Source organism: Oncorhynchus clarkii, chromosome 16 (genome assembly GCF_045791955.1).
Source record: "Oncorhynchus clarkii lewisi isolate Uvic-CL-2024 chromosome 16, UVic_Ocla_1.0, whole genome shotgun sequence".
NCBI classification, from domain to species: domain Eukaryota; kingdom Metazoa; phylum Chordata; class Actinopteri; order Salmoniformes; family Salmonidae; genus Oncorhynchus; species Oncorhynchus clarkii.
In genome coordinates, this window is record NC_092162.1 from 65357533 (window position 1) to 65375908 (window position 18376).

The window sequence follows — 18376 nt, forward strand, 5'->3', positions numbered from 1 at the left end:
CTAGGTAGTCTAGTGGTCAAGGGTGTTAGGCCAGTAAATGAAAGGTTGCTGGTTTGAATCCCTGAGCTGACGAGGTGACAAAATCTGTCGATGTGCCCTCGAACAAGGCACTTACCCTAATTGCTCCTGTAAGTCGCTCTGGATAAGGAGTGTCTGCTAAATGACTCAATTGTAAATGTATTATGTTCTGTGTTTTTCATTGGTTATGGAGGTGAGTATGTGTGATCGGAGAGAGGGAGAGCACAATAGGGAGGGTTGAGCAAGCAAATGAGAGGTAGAGTTGGAGAGAGTGAGAGCAAGCGGAGTCACAGTGCTGAGTGAGAGGAGAGAGTGGAGCTAAGGCAAAGCATGAGAATCACTCCCCCACTATCCGGTGTGCGATATGGTTCCATTCCAGGAGAGGGGCTTGTTCATGCCTGGTTTTAAATCTCCTTTTGCCTTTGCTTTCTCTTTTCTGATACATTGGACCCTTCATCCTACATTGTCTTCAGCTGTAATGCATGGTAAGTAGCTATCATCTTCATTTCTCCAGATACATCATTAGACATTTAAAAGCCTTAATAGTAATGGAACAGACACATAACTTCAGGAGTCATTCAGATGAATGTTATTCAGATGCACATAACATACTCTACAATAAATCATTTTAAAAAAAATCATCCTTACCTGAATTTAAGTGCTAGTCTAAAGATACTTTAGTTGAAATTATGCCTTTTCCTTAGGGATATTTCATATTTAATTTTCATTTGACTGAGTGGCCATGTTGTTGTAAGCAACAACATGAGGAGCACATTAACATGAGGAGCACATTAACATGATGAGCACATCAACATGAGGAGCACAGTAACATGAGGAGCACAGTGACATGAGGAGCACAGTGACATGAGTAGCACATCAACATGAGAAGCACAGTAACATGAGGAGCACATTAACATGAGGAGCACAGTAACATGAGAAGCACATCAACATGAGGAGCACAGTAACATGAGGAGCACAGTAACATGAGGAGCACAGTGACATGAGGAGCACATCAACATGAGGAGCACATCAACATGAGGAGCACAGTAACATGAGGAGCACAGTAACATGAGGAGCACATCAACATGAGGAGCACAGTAACATGAGGAGCACAGTAACATGAGGAGCACAGTAACATGAGGAGCACATTAACATGAGGAGCACAGTAACATGAGGAGCACAGTAACATGAGGAGCACAGTAACATGAGGAGCACATTAACATGAGGAGCACAGTAACATGAGGAGCACAGTAACATGAGGAGCACAGTAACATGAGGAGCACATTCAAGTAACACTTTACATAGAAGGCTAAGTGAACACAGCGAGAAAGCCTCATTTAACTTGTAGACTAACCATTAGTACTCGACTGATATGTGAGATTGCTCTGTTTTTGTTTACTGTAGTAGCTGTTTTGGATCTAATTCCTGTCCACTGCAGCAGGAATGCTGTCTTATGGTGTCTTATTGATTTTTGATTGGGGGAACATCTTGTGCACAGTTATGCTTCTGGGTTGGGTCACCTGTCTGTTGGTTAGAAATGGGTCTGTTGGTTAGGGACAGGTCTGTTGGTTAGAGTGACGGGTCTGTTGGTTAGAATGACGGGTCTGTTGGTTAGGGACGGGTCTGTTGGTTAGAGTGACGGGTCTGTTGATTAGAGGGACGGGTCTGTTGGTTAGAGTGACGGGTCTGTTGGTTAGGGACGGGTCTGTTGGTTAGAGGGACGGGTCTGTTGGTTAGAGGGACGGGTCTGTTGGTTAGAGGGACGGGTCTGTTGGTTAGGGACGGGTCTGTTGGTTAGAGGGACGTGTCTGTTGGTTAGAGTGACGGGTCTGTTGGTTAGAGGGACGGGTCTGTTGGTTAGAGACAGGTCTGTTGGTTAGAATGACGGGTCTGTTGGTTAGAATGACGGGTCTGTTGGTTAGAGTGACGGGTCTGTTGGTTAGGGACGGGTCTGTTGGTTAGAAGGACGGGTCTGTTGGTTAGAGTGACGGGTCTGTTGGTTAGGGACGGGTCTGTTGGTTAGAGGGACGGGTCTGTTGGTTAGAGTGATGGGTCTGTTGGTTAGAGTGACGGGTCTGTTGGTTAGGGACGAGTCTGTTGGTTAGAGGGACGGGTCTGTTGGTTAGGGACGGGTCTGTTGGTTAGAGGGACGGGTCTGTTGGTTAGAATGACGGGTCTGTTGGTTAGAATGACGGGTCTGTTGGTTAGAGTGACGGGTCTGTTGGTTAGGGACGGGTCTGTTGGTTAGAGTGACGGGTCTGTTGGTTAGAATGACGGGTCTGTTGGTTAGGGACGGGTCTGTTGGTTAGAATGACGGGTCTGTTGGTTAGGGACGGGTCTGTTGGTTAGAATGACGGGTCTGTTGGTTAGGGACGGGTCTGTTGGTTAGAGTGACAGGTCTGTTGGTTAGAATGACGGGTCTGTTGGTTAGGGACGGGTCTGTTGGTTAGAGTGACGGGTCTGTTGGTTAGAATGACGGGTCTGTTGGTTAGGGACGGGTCTGTTGGTTAGAGTGATGGGTCTGTTGGTTAGAATGACGGGTCTGTTGGTTAGAATGACGGGTCTGTTGGTTAGAGGGACGGGTCTGTTAGTTAGAGGGACGGGTCTGTTGGTTAGAGGGACGGGTCTGTTGGTTAGGGACGGGTCTGTTGGTTAGAGTGATGGGTCTGTTGGTTAGAATGACGGGTCTGTTGGTTAGAATGACGGGACTGTTGGTTAGAGGGACGGGTCTGTTGGTTAGAATGACGGGTCTGTTGGTTAGAGGGACGGGTCTGTTGGTTAGAGTGATGGGTCTGTTGGTTAGAGTGACGGGTCTGTTGGTTAGAGGGACGGGTCTGTTGGTTAGAATGACGGGTCTGTTGGTTAGAATGACGGGTCTGTTGGTTAGGGACGGGTCTGTTGGTTAGAATGATGGGTCTGTTGGTTAGGGACGGGTCTGTTGGTTAGAATGACGGGTCTGTTGGTTAGAGTGACGGGTCTGTTGGTTAGAGTGACGGGTCTGCTGGTTAGAATGACGGGTCTGTTGGTTAGGGACGGGTCTGTTGGTTAGAGTGATGGGTCTGTTGGTTAGAATGACGGGTCTGTTGGTTAGAGGGACGGGTCTGTTGGTTAGAGGGACGGGTCTGTTGGTTAGAGGGACGGGTCTGTTGGTTAGAGACGGGTCTGGGTACACTCCAACTCCCTCACAAGGCAGACTAGATGTTTCATGGATACACCCTAACACCTCTCTTGTTTAGAAGAGTGACATTTAAATTCAAAACAAAATATAGTAATTGAATCTCGGGATTTAATGGTAACCTTTTTTATATTGAAATTCAATTCAGCATTATTTATGTTATGACACATTGAAAGCATAATCCCTTTGTGGATTGATACGGAAGAGGTACAGTTGTGTGGTTGATGCACAATGAGTTTAAAGATGGGGCACAGTGCTTATTTGGGTTGAGGCTCTGTACAGATTGACAATTATTGCAAAATTGACATTTAAGTATAAGGATTGTATTTATATTGGTACAACTGTTTGGTCTGGGTTCTAAATACCATTCGAACGTGGTCAACTTCAACGTTTCCTTTGTGAGGAACCTCTCTGTTTTGTATTTTGAAGCTCAGACTTTTAAGCAGTTCACCCAAGCTGTGACACAAATAGATGTAGCATACCGTTCCTTTACAGCCTGTGCTGCTCAATATCTAAGTTGTGTGTGTTGTGTGTTTTGACAGGTATAAAAAAGGGACCGCCATACAAGGGATAGAAACGCCTAAGACTAACTTTTCCATTCAGAAGGCCTCTCAGACATCAGAGAAATCGAGGACACTTAAGGTTTGGTTGTGCATTTGAGAGAGAGGGATAGAGAAACTAAGGGACAAAGAGAGCCATCCCATAATCAAAGTTGGAGAGCAACACTGCAAGGGAGAGAAAAAAAAGCAAGAGAAAAATGTGTCTATCGTGCATCTTCGGGGAACATCATCACAATTTAATACGAATTTGAAAACCACAGCACTGCAACCAATCTGTCTTCTGAGAGAGGCGAGGCAGCAAGCAAAGGCCAGAGACTTCAACCACTAGTTCTCTGGAAGTCTGTTTAAACACGACTGAAAAGCCATATACAGTATTGTTCTACAATATCACTGTGCTATTACTTATATGAGAGGTCAATAGTCTGATGTTTTATGAATCAGAGTAAGTTTTCCTGAACTATTCCAATGGCCTGACCTTTGTTCAGTCCACAACTGCCGTGACCCTTTTCTTTGACAATGAAAACACTATCATCTCTCTCCCGGCATCACTTCTCCCTCTCCTGTTGAAACTGATGCACAAACAAATTGACAGACTGGGAATGGAGGCAAGCCAATCTGGTTGTTGAGGCCTTCAGTTCAGACGGATGATTAGATTGGATATACCTATCCTTTTCCTTCTGATCAGAGAAGACCCAGAAATAACCATCAAGTACCTAGAGACTCTCTGTACCATTACTCAACATCCCGTTTACTCCTGAAACATAAGCTACTAAACAAAATGGCTGCTGGAGTTGCAACATGGATGCCCTTTGCTCGGGCAGCAGCCGTGGGCTGGCTACCACTGGCCCAACAGACCATGCCCAAGCCTCCTGTGGACAAAACAAGTCGCAGTGATGAGATCCTGTTTGTTAATGTGAGTGGACTACGCTTCCAGACATGGAAGAACACATTGGACCGTTATCCGGACACCCTTCTAGGCAGCTCAGAAAAGGAGTTTTTCTACAATGAGGAAACTCAGGAATATTTCTTTGACAGGGATCCAGAGATGTTTCGCCATATTCTCAACTTTTTTAGAACAGGCAAGCTACACTATCCCCGACATGAATGCATTCAGGCCTTTGAGGAGGAGCTGGCTTTCTATGGCATAATACCTGAGATCATAGGTGACTGCTGTATGGAAGAGTACCGGGATCGTAAGAAGGAGAACCAGGAGCGTTTGGCTGAGGACACAGAGGCAGAGAATGCCGGAGACGCTCCCCTGCCCCCAGACGCCACGTTACGTGACAAGCTGTGGAGGGCCTTCGAGAACCCTCACACCTCCACCATGGCCCTGGTGTTCTACTACGTCACCGGCTTCTTCATCGCCGTGTCTGTTATTGCCAACGTTGTGGAAACGGTTCCCTGCCGACCACTCAAAGGGAGTATAAAGGACCTGCCGTGTGGTGAGAAGTTTTCTGTGGCCTTCTCTTGTTTGGACACGGCCTGTGTGCTTATTTTCTCCTGCGAGTACCTCATGAGGCTGTATGCTGCCCCCAGCCGCTGTGATTTTGCACGTTCGGTGATGAGCGTGATTGACGTGGTGGCCATCTTGCCCTTCTACATCGGCCTTATCATGCCCGAGAACGAAGAAGTCAGCGGGGCCTTTGTCACCCTGCGAGTCTTCCGGGTTTTCCGAATCTTCAAGTTCTCCCGCCACTCTCAGGGCCTGCGCATCCTAGGCTGCACTCTGCAGGCCTGCGCCTCGGAGCTGGGCTTCCTCCTCTTCTCCCTCACCATGGCTGTCATCATCTTCGCCACCGTCATGTTCTATGCTGAGAAAGGCACCAAGGGAACCACGTTTTCCAGCATCCCCGCCTCCTTCTGGTACACCATTGTCACCATGACAACACTAGGGTAAGTGTTTGGATGTTGTTATACTACTTAACCTTTATATACTGCAAGAGCATCATCACCAGTTCCATATCGACTTCTACCACCCACATACTGTTGCATAGGCCTCCGAATATTTTACTTTGCTGCTCTGAATATGAAATGGGTGGGAGTATTCCCAATAGAATCAATCGAGAAATGTCTTGGACTGTGAATTAGTAATTTTATAGCGCCAATCCCTTGTCGTCACCTCAGTGCTACGCTGCTCTCAGGTGTCACACTCTCAAACACTCTCCCTGCAGGTGTGTTATGAATGGGGGCGTAATGGGTTGTGTGCTGTGAATGGGAAATTAATGGGGTTCAGAAGAATTGACAGCCCACTCCAGGCACTTGATGTAAACGACCAGGGTTTAACAATAATGATTGTAGTTTGCATTTGAGATTGAGTAGTAAAAAAATTATTTAGCATGTTTTATTTGACATAAGGTTTATCATTATGTAATAATAGTACTCTGGGCTGTAGATAAGATACTGAATGTTGTATTACAGTTCCCCATATTAAAATACTACAAAAAATATTTTTGTAAATAAGAGCTGCGTTTGGCGGATGAGTATCATGCTGTGGTGGAGGGGAATGAAATATGTGCAGGAAAATAGATATTTAAGGGACCTCAGATGAGCTGCATGCTGTTTCAAACGGTCCTTCATCAGACTACCACTGCAGCAGAGAGTACATGTTGTTTTGGTGATTGAGGACTCATCTGTTGGATTATTTCAAGTGTGGCTGGGCCACAGCAACGACAGTACCCCGGTGAGCCGTGGTCCTCGCCCTGTCTTCACCCAGGCTTCTTCAGTACGCCCCATTTTCAACCTTTCACCCGGCTTTTTTTTATGGCAATCCCCCCAAGGCCATTTAACTCAAATCAGTATGTGTCCAAGCACTAAATGGGCTCAATTAACGCAGCACATAAGCTTTTACCACTGTCTCCATTTTGCCTGACAAACTTCATCCTCCATTATGATTTCAGCTTCGAACCAATTTGACTCTGAGACTATCAATGTGTTAATATGTAGAGACATTTAATGTACCGCGACGCCATAAAACTTCATGCAATCTCCTTGATTTCCTCTGTAGAATTACAAAGTCATCCAGTTGAAAAATATCTGTGTTTGCAAATTTCCTGGAATGGATTAGAAACTGGATGTGTGGTTTTGGCCTTTTTAATGTAAAAAAAATTAATTAAAAAAGTAATTTAACTAGGCAAGTCAGTTAAGAACAAATTCTTGTTTACAATGACGGCCTACCCCGGCCAAACGCAGACGACACTGGGCCAATTGTGCGCCGCCGTATGGGACTCCCAATCACGGCCAGATGTGATACAGCCTGGATTCAAACCAGGGACTGTAGTGAAACCTCTTACATTGAGATGCAGATCATTAGACCGCTATGCCACTCTGGAGCCCATGTAGTGCCTGTAGTGTGGTAACATATATCTGTGTCCATCTTACCACATGTCGAATGACATTATCTAGCGCCGGCTTACGACTGTAGCTTCACCCTTAGCTAATGATCTAGCAAGAGATGCTTGATGAGCCTCTACTGAAGTGTAGCAACCATGCTATCAACGGAGAAATGGGCTCTGTCAGACGGACTGCTCCAGGTTTCTGGCTATCACCGCTACAACAGCATCTTTCCATTTGATTGATGGAGGTTGGAGGCTGTTTCAGTGTCAACGTGCAAACGGTCAGAGCCAAAGAGATCAGAGAAGGGAGAGCTAGCTTGGCCTATTGTTTTCCTCACGCCAGTGGAGGCTGGTGGGAGGAGCTATAGGAGGACGGGCTCACTGTAATGGCTGGAATGGAGTAAATGGAACAGTCACATATGTGGTTTACATGTTTGTGTTTGATACCATTCCATTTATTCCATTCCAGCCATTACAGTGAGCCCGTCCTCCTATAGCTCCTCCCACCAGCCTCCACTGCGTGACACATGTATGTGTGATGTCAGGTGACCTGTTTTGACCTGGGTTTCTGCTATTGTGTGGAGGCTGCCTGAGAGTATGATGTAACGATGTAGATGCATGGGCTTTCCTCGGCTGTGACATTTTTCTGCTTTTCAAAGATTGATTAACAGTTCAATGGCAGTCAATAGCAGGGCTGTGTTAAAGGCCCAGTGCAGTGTTTAATGTACACTGCACTGGGTGTGTACACTGCACTGAGTGTACAAAACATTTGGAACACCTTTTGCCCTCATAACAGCCTCAATTCGTCTGGGCATGGACCCTACAAGGTGTCAAATGTTGATTCCAATGATTCCCACAGTTGTGTCAAGTTGGCTGGATGTCCTCTGGGTGGTGGACCATTCTTGATACACATGGGAAACTGTTGCGCGTGAAAGACCCAGCAGCGTTGTAGTTCTTGACACACTCAAACCAGTGCGCCAGGCACCTACTACCATACCCCGTTCAAAGGCACTTAAATCTTTTGTCTTGCTCATTCAACCTCTGAATGGCATACACAATCCATGTCTCAATTGTCTCAAGGCTTAAAAATCCTTCTTTAACCCGTCTTCTCCCCTTCATCTACACTGTTTGAAGTGGATTTAACAAGTGACATCAATAAGGGATCATAGCTTTCACCTGGATTAATCTGGTTAGTCTTGGAGCGTGTGTGTAGAGTGCTGGTGTTCTTAATGTTTAGTCCACTCTGTGTATTTTCACACACTGAGGTTGGAATAATACTATGAAATTGAAAATGATAAAGCCCTTTTAGTGTAAGAGCTGTTTGAAAAGACCACGATGAAATGACTGCCTGTTTTGGTGGAATGAAGTTTTGTCCTGCCTGGCGACATCAGCATTAAGAAAGAGAGTTCCTAACGTCTCTGCCATAAAGAGCTAGTTTTCTGTTTCCCCTCCCCACTCTGACCGCTCCCAGACGGTCCTCGCTAAATTCTTGCGTGAGAAAATTGCTCTCTGTTAAGAAAGCTATTTTAAAACTTAAAAAAAAAAAAACATTTTAATTTAAAACAACCACAGTAAGGTACTTACTTATTTGTTGCCCAGAAATAATTTGATATATGAGACAAAAACGGCTGCCGTGGACCTTTTAACCACCATTTCAGATCAAAAGCTTTTCCTACTCATTCAAAAGCAAATGACCATGACAGAGGGAAGGAACATGGGGATGGAGATTACTATACTGTGGTTATTCTATGTTATACAGTAAGCTGTTTATTATTGTGTAGTTATACAACAGAGAGAGAAAGTAAAGATACATTCTGGGATTATACTATAGTCCTCAACAACCGGATGTTCCGGTTTTCAGGGGAAATGGAAAGACAGCCTGTGACGTCAGCTTTTGGACGTTAAAAAGGTGACACTCCATCTTAACTCCTCCTCCACATTTAGTGGATTGGTTGAGCAGTGCAGAAGAGAACCATTCCATCTTAACTCCTCCTCCACATTTAGTGGATTGGTTGAGCAGTGCAGAAGAGAACCATTCCATCTTAACTCCTCCTCCACATTTAGTGGATTGGTTGAGCAGTGCAGAAGAGAACCATTCCATCTTAACTCCTCCTCCACATTTAGTGGATTGGTTGAGCAGTGCAGAAGAGAACCATTCCATCTTAACTCCTCCTCCACATTTAGTGGATTGGTTGAGCAGTGCAGAAGAGAACCATTCCATCTTAACTCCTCCTCCACATTTAGTGGATTGGTTGAGCAGTGCAGAAGAGAACCATTCCATCTTAACTCCTCCTCCACATTTAGTGGATTGGTTGAGCAGTGCAGAAGAGAACCATTCCATCTTAACTCCTCCTCCACATTTAGTGGATTGGTTGAGCAGTGCAGAAGAGAACCATTCCATCTTAACTCCTCCTCCACATTTAGTGGATTGGTTGAGCAGTGCAGAAGAGAACCATTCCATCTTAACTCCTCCTCCACATTTAGTGGATTGGTCGAGCAGTGCAGAAGAGAACCATTCCATCTTAACTCCTCCTCCACATTTAGTGGATTGGTTGAGCAGTGCAGAAGAGAACCATTCCATCTTAACTCCTCCTCCACATTTAGTGGATTGGTTGAGCAGTGCAGAAGAGAACCATTACATCTTAACTCCTCCTCCACATTTAGTGGATTGGTTGAACAGTGCAGAAGAGAACCATTCCATCTTAACTCCTCCTCCACATTTAGTGGATTGGTTGAGCAGTGCAGAAGAGAACCATTCCATCTTAATTCCTCCTCCACATTTAGTGGATTGGTTGAGCAGTGCAGAAGAGAACCTCACCCAACAGTTTTTTTCTTCTCGTCAAGATCAGTATGTAGGGGACCTAGTTTCAGGTGTTTGTTTACGCCTGCTAAGTTAGGTTAGCACCTACTTTATCCTCTCAGGTTTGGAGCATGTCCGGATTATATATATGACACCGTCCTCCCAAAATTGAAACATGCATAATTATCCAAAACCCCTTATTCATGCCGTTTCCTCTTGGAATGCTATCATAATTAATCTGAAGAGGAAAAGGGATTTGAAAACTGTAAATCTCATTCTCATAAATTCTCATGATAACTGTTACACTATTACAGAACTTATGTTTTCCTTTGATATGTTTTCATTTTCAATAATGATCTTAGATCTTTGATATTGTCAGAGCAGACTGCTTTGAAGTAGCTTGATGTCCTTGAAACTGACCTTATTTTGTCTAGATATAGGCGGCAGGTAGGTAGCCTAGTGGTTAAGAGAGTTGGGTCAATAACCAAAAGCTTGCTGGTTTGACTCCCCTGAGCCGACTAGATGAAAAATCTGACTATGTGCCCCTTTGAGCAAGGCACTTAACCCTAATTTCTCCTGTAAGTTGCTCTAAGAGTGTCAGCTAAATGACTATAAATGTGAATGTCTAAACATGTACATACAGTATTGGGCTGTAGTAGAATGTGCATACCAAAGAGGAATCAAAACACATTATCAGCCTGCCAAGGTTTGACTTTTTGAGAGTGGATCCGGGCAGAATTACAGACAGATGGAACCGTTCCCTAATAGTGTAAAGAACTGCTACTGCTCAGAATAGAGCGGGTCACAGTCATTCTAAATGGTAATTAAGCATTTTTTTCTACTGGTATGATTATACATCTTCTTGTAATGTACTCTCTATCTGTTCAGGCTAGACTCTGGGTAATGTATTCTCTATCTGTTCAGGCTAGACTCTGGGTAATGCATTCTCTATCTATTCAGGCTAGACTCTGGGTAATGTATTCTCGATCTGTTCAGGCTAGACTCTGGGTAATGTATTCTCTCTCTGTTCAGGCTAGACTCTGGGTAATGCATTCTCTATCTATTCAGGCTAGACTCTGGGTAATATATTCTCTATCTGTTCAGGCTAGTCTCTGGGTAATGTATTCTCTCTCTGTTCAGGCTAGACTCTGGGTAATGTATTCTCTCTCTGTTCAGGCTAGACTCTGGGTAATGTATTCTCTCTCTGTTCAGGCTAGACTCTGGGTAATGTATTCTCTCTCTGTTCAGGCTAGACTCTGGGTAATGTATTCTCTCTCTGTTCAGGCTAGACTCTGGGTAATGTATTCTCGATCTGTTCAGGCTAGACTCTGGGTAATGTATTCTCTCTCTGTTCAGGCTAGACTCTGGGTAATGTATTCTCTATCTGTTCAGGCTAGACTCTGGGTAATGTATTCTCTATCTGTTCAGGCTAGAAGCTAGGTAATATGCTCACTGATGATAGCTCATTAAACATAATGCTCTAGTCTTCCTTTGCAGAAAGATTGCATGTAATGTAGCTATGCTGATCAAAGCAGAGGGAGAGACTTGTGGAGGCTCCAATAAGTGCATTTTTCTATTTGTAATTACTTGACCATGTCTCTAAGGCAACTGACTTGATTCCTCATTAATAGGACTTCATCTCTACCTTTTTTTCATTCCCCTGTTTGAGCTTGGCCTATTCCCATCCAGCACACTGGCTAATAGTTCAAAAGGAAAGGAATTATTCAAGATAGTAGTACGAAATAACTAGCCGTGAAAACCTTCCCACAATGTCATCACAGTCCCTTTTTCCTATATGTAGCAATTATTTATTTACTCTTATTACAAATATTATTAAGAAATAATCATTATTGTATACAGTGTTTATACATCATTGCATACCTTGTTCATAGTGAAACTCTCCAGTCCCATCCAGGAACCGGTGAAATTCATTACAAAAGGAGGTGAAATACCTCATTGACTTTGATCCTTGATTTTGGTTAAATGACAAGCCTCTTTACTTCCGTTGCATCATTTTCCTCTCTCCTGAGTAATTCAGTCCCAACACACATCAGTCACCATCTGTTACTGTCTTATGTAAGTGCCTTTTGGGGGAGCGCCTCTCTCCTTGAACAATAATAGGCTGACTGACTGGGCTCACCGACACCAAAATGTTTTATCACTGAGTGCACATAATCTTCCGTGACAAACTGTTGTATCTCAACGTGTAGTTCTGACATGAGGTTGGGTTTAGTATTTATGAACAAATTGTAATATCTTGTGATGTAACGTTCCTTAATCTTCATTTCTGATGCATGTGATACTTAGAAATTGCCTTCTACTTTCCAAATACTGTACCTTTTCTACCTACCTGCTGGTGCTATTAACTTTGTTGCTGGAGGTTGAGAACACCCATAAAGAGAAACTGATTTTAGTTGACTTGAAATTAGTTTTGTTTCCTTTTGTTGAAGAATCTCATTTTAACCATGTCAGCCAAGTACCATATATCGTATGATGTTTCATACTGGTCTGACCTTTTGTTCTCGAACTGCTCTCGCCCACTGGATGGCAGAACACAGTGTTCCCAGAAGTCAACACTCCTCAGAGAGAGGTGGAGAACAGCCTGTGCCAAAGCAGCGATCCAACATTCACTATGTATTTTACTTTTCTGAGACACTGACTATTTGTCAGGACAGGCAAGGGTTCATTTTTCATGGAGCCGTTTCTAAGCTCTTTTCTATACCATTAGATGGATTGTCATGTGTAATTATGCTGTCATTTTGACAGTACTCTGCAGCTTGACAATGACAAGCTATCTATAATCTTTGGAAAAAGCAGACAACTGGATTTTCTACAGATAACTGGATTTGTTGACCCATTAAGGTGTACAGATCGGCTGTGCGTTGCGCGGATTAGTGTCATGTGAAACCACACACTGACAAGGACCTGGAAGTTGGGAGTCAGAAGAGTATGCTACTTTCTCTTTCTCAATCAAATCGGTCAATGGAAATTGAAAAGATAATTGGTATTAGGTTAAAACTCTTGTTATAACCCAGTTATTGTAGAAGAGATTCAGTGTGCACTGTGCAAATGCTAAGCTGATTTGAGTTCTTTCAGGGACCATTCTGAGGTCACAGTAATTGAAATCTGTTTTGTGGACTTTGATGAACCTCCTGGATAAAGCACACGTGAGGAGCGGTGGCTCCGTAGGGGATTCTATTCCAAAGAAGAAAACATAAGCAAAACACAACAGGTTGAGGTAATGGCCCTTGGCTTAATTGATGTCATGAATTGCAGCCGGTAGGGCAGCAGGTGGCTAAGAGAGCTAAGCCAGTAACCGAAGGGTCGCTGGCTCGAATCCTAGAGTTGACTAGGTGAAAAACATGTTCGATGTGTACTTGAGCAAGGCACTTAGCCCTAATTGCTCCTGTAAGTCGCTCTGGATAATAGCACCTACTAAATGACTGAAATATAAAGTGGGATAGGTCTGCACTTCAGTCAGGGAGTTTAACATAGACTGAACAAATGGAAAGGTAGATCTGCACCATGATGTCTTATTTTATTTAATGGTACTGTATACTGTACAATCAATCACGATGCTGATCTCTGTTGTCCATGTAACTTATAAGTTAAATAGCATTGTCACTCTGCATACATTGCATGACACATAGTAAGTAGGTAGGTAGGGAGGCTGTATCACAACCTGCTGTGATTGGGAGTCCCATAGGGCGGCGCACAATTGGCCCATTGTCGTCCGGGTTTGGCCGGTGTAGGCCATCATAGTAAATAAGAATTTGTTCTTAAACTGACTTGCCTAGTTAAATAAAGTGTAATGACCAGGCTTGATCATAAATGAACAATTGTCCGGACAAAGGATTGAGTTTACGAATTCTCTCTTTATTAACCCTACCACCACCTTCCCTCTCGGATTCCCTCGAAGCATTTTCAACACCCATTCCCCACGTAACGTTAGCTGGCCACAGTAGTCAGCTAGCTAGCTGGCTAACTTGTATCTACCTTTTTACTTCTGACACTAATGACCAGGCTTGATCATAAATGAACAATTGTCCAGTCAGAGGATTTAGTTTACGAATTCCCTGTTTATTAACCCAACTCAACACAGGCTACTGTTTGGCCGTAGCCCACGCCAAATAAATCAAGGATAGCCGTATAAAACAACTGTGACCATCTCTTGTTAAGACCAGACATAAGAGAGAGAGAACAATGGCTAAACATGATATTAAACTTGTGATTCTCCACCCCGCTGCCAAACCCCGCTCCGCCCGGCACCAGAACATTCCAGGCATTCCCGTGATTGGCAGATAGCTGGTTGACTGGCATGTTGGACCTCGCAAACAATGGGTACTGATACGTACAACACAACCAATGAACAGCATAACACATAACACACAGCTGTCTGTGCGCGTCGCTACAAATGGTTCAATTAAAAAAGTATAATTGTAAGTTAGTAGTACGTGAATAGTACGTGAATAGTACGTGAATAGTACGTTAATAGTACGTGAATAGTACGTTAGTAGTACGTTAGTAGTACGTTAGTAGTACGTTAATAGTACGTTAGTATTACGTTAATAGTACGTTAATAGTACGTTAGTAGTACGTTAATAGTATGTGAATAGTACGTTAGTAGAACGTTAGTAGTACGTTAGTAGTACGTTAATAGTACGTTAGTAGTACGTTAGTAGTACGTTAATAGTACGTTAATAGTACGTTAGTAGTACGTTAATAGTACGTTAATAGTACGTTAATAGTACGTTAATAGTACTTTAGTAGTACGTTAGTAGTACGTTGATAGTACTTTAATAGTACGTTAGTAGTACGTTAGTAGTACGTTAATAGTACGTTAGTAGTACGTTAGTAGTACGTTAATAGGACTTTAGTAGTACGTTAATAGTACGTTAATAGTACGTTAATAGTACTTTAATAGTACGTCAGTAGTACGTTAGTAGTACGTTAATAGTACGTTAATAGTACTTTAATAGTACGTTAGTAGTACATTAGTAGTACGTTAATAGTACGTTAATAGTACTTTAATAGTACGTTAGTAGTACGTTAGTAGTACGTTAATAGTACGTTAATAGTACGTTAATAGTACTTTAATAGTACTTTAATAGTACGTTAATAGTACGTTAGTAGTACGTTAGTAGTATGTTAGTAGTACTTTAATAGTACGTTAGTAGTACGTTAATAGTATGTGAATAGTACGTTAATAGTACTTTAATAGTACGTTAGTAGTACGTTAGTAGTACGTTAATAGTACGTTAATAGTACTTTAATAGTACGTTAATAGTATGTTAATAGTACGTTAGTAGTATGTTAGTAGTACATTAATAGTACGTTAGTAGTACGTTAATAGTACGTTAATAGTACGTTAATAGTATGTTAATAGTATGTTAATAGTACGTGAATAGTACGTTAGTAGGAAGTTGGTTGTAAGTAGTAAGTAAGTAGTATGTTAGTTGTAAGTAAGTAGTAGGTAAGTAAGTAAGTACTTGGCATGAAACCTTAAACGAGGTCAGTAAAACATATGACTAAGAGCACCAGTCTTACATGTTTCAGTAGAAAAAATACTTCCTAGTCTGCTATTCCTTTTTTTCCCCTTCCTGTTCTCTATGTAGCTTTGTGTTGGCTTCCTCTCTAAGTAATTGGATGTGCTCACAGTTTTGGGCAGGCTCTCGCTGTGGCCCTTCTGCCTTCTCAGGCTGACCTATTTACAGGCTGCATGGAGCGATGACAACACTGACGTATCTTCCTCCCAAGTTCCCGTCTGCCTCAGTAGTATCCACACCTCTCCCCGCGGAGCTCTCCGGAATGGGCAGACACTGTACAGCTGCGGCGCTTAGACTCTGTCTCTGAATATCTCTCTCACTGAGGCAGAGAGCACAGCCGCTGAAAAAAAAACTCCAGCGAATACTCTACTCTCATCAATTATTTTCATTAAGTTTCCTTGTACTTATAACGGCGTCACAGTGTATATTTAAAGGGCCTGAAATCCTCACTGGGCTAAGCTGGGTTATATCATTCTTTTGTTTCCATGGTTTTGTGTTACTTGATAATAAAAACACTTGCATGCACGCACGAATATGTATATGTAGCCTAGCCAAAATGTGAGATTGTGAGTTATTATTGGAATATAACTCGGCTCAACCTCCACATTAAGATGAAAATAACAAAGATGACCCTCTGAGGACATACTTACTGTACAGTGATCCATATTCATTTGTTCAAAATGGGAGCTCCTTAGCTCTATGCATAGCACCAAATCAATAACACAATTTGCTAAAACGGCAATACAATGCTTGAGATGAGCAATTTAACTGCATCTAACTGGGTCTTTACTGCAAATGAATTTCTGGACAGTTTACTCCATCAGTACTTATTGCAGTTTCCTTCTCTCCAAGAAAATGTACAAAAAAATGTTTTCTGTGCAGTGTTTATATTCTGTCTCTACTGTATATGACCCACATATTGCTACAGTAGATAGCTTTGGTTTGTTAGAAGCACACACATGCCATTGCTCTTGTTGCGGTGATCAATGTAACACTCTCAATAGGGGAAAAATACATGTAATTGTGCCCATTCTGTGGTTCAACATCATTCATTTATATGGCTATAATGAGCAAAGGATGTTTCTTGTCTTGAGTGGTGGGGAACACAGGGGATTCAGTCATGGCTCTCCAATCCTGATTCTGGAGAGCTACCGTCCTGTAGGTTTACACTCCAACCCTGATTCTGGAGAGCTACCATCCTGTAGGTTTACACTCCAATCCTGATTCTGGAGAGCTACCATCCTGTAGGTTTACACTCCAACCCTGTTCCTGGAGAGCTACCATCCTGTAGGTTTACACTCCAATCCTGATTCTGGAGAGCTAGCCTCCTGTAGGTTTACACTCCAACCCTGTTCCTGGAGAGCTATCATCTTGTAGGTTTACACTCCAACCCTGTTCCTGGAGAACTACCGTCCTGTAGGTTTACACTCCAACCCTGTTCCTGGAGAACTACCATCCTGTAGGTTTACACTCCAACCCTGTTCCTGGAGAGCTACCATCCTGTAGGTTTACACTCCAACCCTGTTCCTGGAGAGCTACCGTCCTGTAGGTTTACACTCCAACCCTGTTCCTGGAGAGCTACCATCCTGTAGGTTTACACTCCAACCCTGTTCCTGGAGAGCTACCGTCCTGTAGGTTTACACTCCAATCCTGTTCCTGGAGAGCTACCGTCCTGTAGGTTTACACTCCAATCCTGTTCCTGGAGAGCTACCGTTCTGTAGGTTTACACTCCAACCCTGATTCTGGATAGCTACCCTCCTGTAGGTTTACACTCCAACCCTGTTCCTGGAGAGCTACCGTCCTGTAGGTTTACACTCCGGGGAGGAAGGAAACCGCTCAGACATTTTACCATGAGGCCAATGGTGACTTTAAAATAGTTAGATTTTAAAGTAAAGATTCACCCAATTTGAATGTTATATTGTGTTATATTTTATGTGTATCTGAGCTATGGCCATTCAAGCAGGCAGAAATTCTGCCGGTATGAAGCAACATTGTGATAAAGTCTCTCTCACTACACTGGAAGTTAATAGGAATATGACTTTTAGATTGCGAAAACGTATTTTGTGCATGTGCACTCTGTGAGGCACATCGATCTGCAGGTTGAACATGGTGAGATTGTAGACTCCTAAATTGATAGTACAGTTTGTTTAGGTTTTTACAGCTAAGTACCTAATTCAGATCCTGATATTGACTTTGGTATTATTGTGTGTAGCTACGTTTGCTAGCTAGCTCTGCAGCCAGCCCATAGAGAGACCATTGAAATGTGGGTTTTGTGGGCAACTTGAGCTGCAACAGATTTCCACAACAATTTGAACATGTTGCTACCAACCTTATTATAACCACAAAATAAAACATTTGTTTACAAAAAATATTGTTCTCGCATATTAGTGTTATGCAACACTGTAAATTACAGGACTGAGTGGTTTTGGGTGGATTTTTCCTTTAATGGCTGTGATGGGAGAAAACTGAGGCTGCATCAACATTGTAGCTTCTCCACATTACTTACCTAAATGACAGAATACAGCACCTAATTAAAATCCCCAAAATATGGCTAAAATGTTTACTGTATGTCCTGAATACAAAGCCTTACTGTATGTTTGTGGCATATACAACACATCACTGAGTACCACTCTTCATATTTCCTAAAAATCTGCCGTTTCCAGTTACAATAGTCATTTACAACTATTGTAAATACACTGTATTTCTGATCAATTTGATGCTATTTTAATGGGCCCAAAAATGTGCTTTTCTTTCAAAAACAAGGACATTTCTAAGTGACCCCAAACTTTTGAACGGTAGTGTATATTTCAGCAAGTACATTTACTTTTGATGCTTAAGTATATTTACAACCAAATACTTTTAGACTTTTACTCAAGTAGTATTTTACTGGGTGACTTTCACTTTTATTTGAGTAATTTTCTATTCATCTATCTTTTCTTTTACTC

At 42.7% G+C, this 18376-nt stretch overlaps 1 protein-coding gene across 1 annotated transcript in view; it reads left to right on the forward strand.

Annotated features, from left to right (window-relative positions):
• Positions 1-319: 319 nt before the first annotated feature.
• Positions 320-18376, forward strand: part of LOC139367747 (A-type voltage-gated potassium channel KCND1-like) — a 70634-nt gene continuing 52577 nt past the window's right edge. The window contains exons 1-2 of the mRNA XM_071106067.1: positions 320-503; positions 3736-5646. Coding sequence (XP_070962168.1) covers positions 4532-5646 — 1115 coding nt within the window. The 5' untranslated portion in view covers positions 320-503; positions 3736-4531. The remainder of the gene's footprint in view (positions 504-3735; positions 5647-18376) is intronic.